The sequence below is a fragment of the Clupea harengus genome, chromosome 21 (assembly GCF_900700415.2).
Source record: "Clupea harengus chromosome 21, Ch_v2.0.2, whole genome shotgun sequence".
Taxonomy (NCBI): Eukaryota; Metazoa; Chordata; class Actinopteri; order Clupeiformes; family Clupeidae; genus Clupea; species Clupea harengus.
In genome coordinates, this window is record NC_045172.1 from 10,519,598 (window position 1) to 10,524,597 (window position 5,000).

At 44.6% G+C, this 5,000-nt stretch overlaps 1 protein-coding gene across 5 annotated transcripts in view; it reads right to left on the reverse strand.

Annotated features, from left to right (window-relative positions):
* slc4a10a (solute carrier family 4 member 10a) overlaps positions 1-5,000 on the reverse strand; it is a 48,702-nt gene that overhangs the window by 18,297 nt on the left and 25,405 nt on the right. For all 5 annotated transcript variants that reach the window (XM_031558409.1, XM_031558407.2, XM_012840491.3 and 2 more), the window contains 4 exons: positions 2,897-3,040; positions 2,279-2,420; positions 1,142-1,302; positions 629-820 (listed from right to left, as the gene is read on the reverse strand). In XM_031558409.1, coding sequence (XP_031414269.1) covers positions 629-820; positions 1,142-1,302; positions 2,279-2,420; positions 2,897-3,040 — 639 coding nt within the window. The remainder of the gene's footprint in view (positions 1-628; positions 821-1,141; positions 1,303-2,278; positions 2,421-2,896; positions 3,041-5,000) is intronic.

Here is a 5,000-nt window from a genome sequence, read left to right on the forward strand (position 1 = left end):
TTGTCTGGGTCTTCCTCCATGTCCATGCTGGGGATGAGGTGATAGCCCATGCCGTAGGGGGGGCTGAGGCGTTTGGTGAGGGGTACGGGTGCGCTCGGGGGTCTGAAGATGACAGGGTGAGCAGAGTTGGGTGTGGTGGAGGGGGGTGGGGTGGGTGCAGGAAAGAGAGCAGGTGACGATTTGGACACACATGGAGAACACCACTGGGGCCATGGGGCACACCGCGACTCGGGTGTGTCTCTCTTTCGTCCCGCTCGCAAGGAGGACCAGAGAGTGTGACGCATAGCTAGTCAGACAAACAACACAAACCAAATTGATAACACATATATGTCATAACGACATAGGAGGAAAGGAAAACAATGACTGATAATATAACTGACAAACATGGTTCTCGATAGAACCAATAGAACTCAATAGAACACAAGCTCCATGAAATCCAGAGCGCCAGCCATTAAGGTGAAACACACCGGTCAGGTAAATATAACCTTGACTTGATATCTGGATAATATCTGCTATCCTGCAGAAGCATATAACAGCTCACAGCAACACATGGTGTTATATTGTATTTCTGTTTGTTTGTGTGTGGAGGGTGGGGGGTGGGGGGGGCTGCCTATGAGAGAGCACTAACCTCCATTCTTGTCCATGGAGTGTGGTTCGGACTGCTTCTTGCCGATGTCGGCGAAGGAGCGAACGATGGGGATGCGGTTCGCCAGCTTCTTCTGGTTCTGGTGGTGGTGGCGCTTCAGCAGCGCGTTCTTGATCTTCCTGCGCACGTCCTCCCCCAGAGACATCCCCGACTCGTGCTGGTCCAGGACCATGTCTGCAGGCAGGGGGACACAGGTGAGGACACAGTCATAGAATTACAGTATTATATTATATAATTCTTATGTTCTATTACTCATTCTATTAATTATATAGCATATTATAGTACATATAGAGTGCGCTATAAATTAAATGAATTATTATTATTATTAATTACATGTGGCACTGCATAGTTGTACGATTCCAGTGGTTTCACTGATTTCATATCCTTATGGTGAACGACGCAGAGGTGTACTACCCTTAAGGTGTACTACTGCTGGACTCCAAGCTTGTAACAGCTGTTGTGTGAACAGAGTGAGTGAGTGAACGGAGCTCTGACCTGCTATCTCCTCCATGGAGTTGGCCCTCATGTCCAGCATGACGATGCCGTTGAGGATGCAGGAGCGCAGCTCGAACAGGCTGTGGAGGGAGAGCGTAGCCACGTACGGCTTACTCCATCGCTCACCGCCGTCCTCCACGTCCTCCTCAAACTTCAGCCATCTACACACAGAAGAGAGAGAGAGAGAGAGAGAGAGAGACAGAAAGTAGAGAGACAAAAGAAAGAAAGAAAGAAAGAAAGAAAGAAAGATAGAAGAAGAAATGTGTTGTATGTATGCTTTGTGAATACGGACAGCGATGTTTGATTTCAGTAGTAAGGGAAGCATCTGGACTGAACAGATGAACTGAACTGAGTGTGTCAACATCACTGATCTCTCACACACCACCACAACCCTCAGGAGAACCACCAGCTACACAAGGGCACACACACACACAACAGAGACACTGGCTTACACCTCCTAGTGGCTACTTCAATAAACACACACAAACACACAGACCCACAAACACACACACACAGACACACACAGACCCCCCACCCAACACACACACAGAGACACACACACACACACACACACTGCCTCTGCCAGACCACTGGCTAAAACCAGTGGCTTTTAGGAACTCATTAGTCCCATGAAAGTGGGCCCAGTGATCCTGTAATCCAGAGCTGCGTCGGTCCTACAGGTCAGCTAATGGAACTCAGATACATTTACGCATGCATTTAGCCAAGGCCTGAGAAAGAGCATCAACTTATTGCAAAGCGCTTTTAATACCAAAGGGCCACTCTATACCTATATATAGAAATATATGTACTTACAGCTCTAGTCATTCCATGCAGCACCATACACATCTGTGTTTGGAACTTTAATATGCTACTGTATATGGATGGCAGAACACACATCCTATTCTGACCATCTTCAATCCATAACTCATCCAAACATGTCACTATCTATTAAATCCCTGTCACACTTGTATTTGTTTACTTGTTTACACCTTGTCAGTCAGGTACTCTGAGGTATAACAGAGCACATGGATATCCTGCATGAGAGAGACTGGTAGAAAACAGAGAGAGCCACACAGTGATTGGCTGAAGCATGGGTCACATGACTCCAGCGCTCGCTCTGGTTGGGCCTGACAGTACCTGGCTGTCTCCTTCCATTCGGCGTCCTCTCCCTCATGAAGGCAGATCTCGTCCAGCTCCGTGAAGAGAGCGTGGGGGAGGTGCTGCTCGTCGTCGTCCTCCGTCCCCAGCAAGAACTGCACCCTCTGGGAAGGAGTGTCCGCTGGGGAGAGGAGCAAAAAGAGGAGAAAAAAGAAAGAGAAAAGGGAGAGAAAAAGAGAAAGCATATAATGAGATAGGCCTACTGAAGAAGAATCAAGAAGTCAAGAATGAGGCAAAATAACAAATCAACACAGACAGCAAGGGTGGGGATGTGAGAAGATCTTTTCATAATGAGACGTGTGATCACATATTTGTGTTTGGATGATATAGTTTCATGTATGTGTACATTTTCTTACCTATTATATATACACATATATAGCCTTTATTTCTTTATAGGCATATTGGCATAGTGCAAGTGGATGTGCAAGATTCACATTGTGAAAGGGATTGTAAATTCATTTATTATCAATCAGTTTAGTATCAGTGTGTGTTTCTAAGCTATATGAATACTCTACTCTCTAAGTTTGTGTATGTGTGTTTGCTAACTAAGTGTGTGTATTTGTGTTTGCTAACTAAGTGTTTAAGCTGGTCCCTTACTGTATGAGGGTGACTCTCGTCCATCCTCCGTCCCAGAATCCCTTTCTCTGGACCTCTTCCTGTGTCTGTGTCCATGGTGACGGTGCCGTCTGTGGGACCTTCTGCCGAGCGGCACATGGACGCCAATGTAGAGGGTACGGTGGCCTGGTGGGAACATATAAAAAAAATCAAACACACACATGGACCCATAAAAACCCAAAGTAAATTCCAATGTGGTATCGACTGGACATTACCACATCAATAGGAACAAGCCCAGGACTGAGAGAACACAGCGATCAATCCCTGCTGTTTCAAAGAGCAATGCCATCTATCAGCTGGTCCAAAACATGCCGAATGTGAATTATCACAAGCAGGTTTCACTTTAGCATTTATTAGTTCTGCACTGACACATGCAAGGCAGAAGGGAGAAAAAACAGCAGGGCTCACTAGAATGCTTCCTGCCATTGACACCAAACGTTAGACTGACTATGAAGACAGCACGTCGACTCTCTCCATCTCTTTTTCTCACAACCTCTCATCTCTCACACTCTCCTTCTCCCTGACAGCCTCTCATCATGTCTTTCAGTTCAAATTAGGCTTCAAAGCAGGTTTTCATTTCTGAGGCAAGTACATACTAAAGCTCAAGAGAAAACAATCTAACACATTACAAGTAAGAATTAAAGTATGATAACAACACATCACAGTACACACATTATTATATACACAAGGCGAGGCAAAATTATTTATATAGCACATTAAATACCCAGAGGATTAAGAGTGATAAAGAAAAGTAATATATAATTAAAAAGAAAGTACAAAGTACACAAAGTAGTAATTAAAAGAGAGAACTATAATTAAAAGATAAGTAATATAATTACAAGAAAAGTGCAGTAAAATAGAGTCTTCAAGAGCTTAATCATAGGCACATGAAAAGAAAAATGTTTCTAACCTGGATCTCAAAATGGTTACATTCGCACACATTATAAACGTGTTTGGGTGTGTGGGTGTGTGTGTGTCTGTGTGTATCTGTGTGTGTGTGTCTGTATGTGTGTGTGTGGGTGACAGTGGCAGCACACACGTGGGTTCACCTAGGTTCATCTTACTCACCTTCTCTGGCAAAATGGCATAGTTCCTTCTCTATTGTATCCAACTCTTCATCTCCATCTCCGTCAACCTCTAACCTTGTCTTCCCCATCCTTTCTTTCTTTCTTTCTCTCTCTCTCTCTCTCTCTGTCTCTTTTATTCTCTATCCCTTCCTTCCTCTGTCTGTTCTCTCTGTTGTAATGACTCTCACACTGCCGCCTCCCTTGACTGTGAGTGTGTGGAGAGGACTGAGGGGTGATGAGTGGCAGTGTGTATCTGTGTATCTGTGAGGGAGGGAGAGAGTGTGATCCATGCTGACTCTGGCCTGGCTCTGCAGCCTGGGGCGCACAAACACACACACACACACACACACACACACACACACACGCACACACACACAAACACACACACACACACACACATACACACAAACACACACACTAAACTACACTTCTGTAATTCTGATACCCTATCCAGCACGCACACAGAAGGTGTATTTGAGGATAGATGAACGAGAATGGAAACATCACAGTGGCAGCAGCACAAGCCAGGCAGCAATCAATGAATAAGCCAATTCACATCCCTGATCGGGTTTGATGACTGGGTCTGCCTTTTAGTTAGGCTTTTAGGGCTCTTCCTAAATAATGATTGACACTTAAATGCTTCATCAGCCTTAATGGACCACAAAAGGAGTTTTGCCTATATGAACCAATCTTCACTGAAAGAATATAGAATTGTTGAATTGTTGAATGTACAATTGAAAGTAAAATCTTAAACTGTATGTCTGATTTCACAGACACAGAAACAGCCATGGCATGGTTCACGAGGACTGGTGTACCATGGCAAACGTCACAACTGGAATGCTTTCTGGAATGTTTCTAGCAACCATTTTTCATACCAGGGTTCTATCAAGTTCAAAGCATCACTCTAAGTTCTAAGTTCTATCAAATCTGTAAGTTCTATCTAAGCAGCCCTTTTATTTTTGAAGACAGCCTATTTGAAGTTTCGGGCCAGTGTAACTGAAAACCGGCACGTGCCAGTG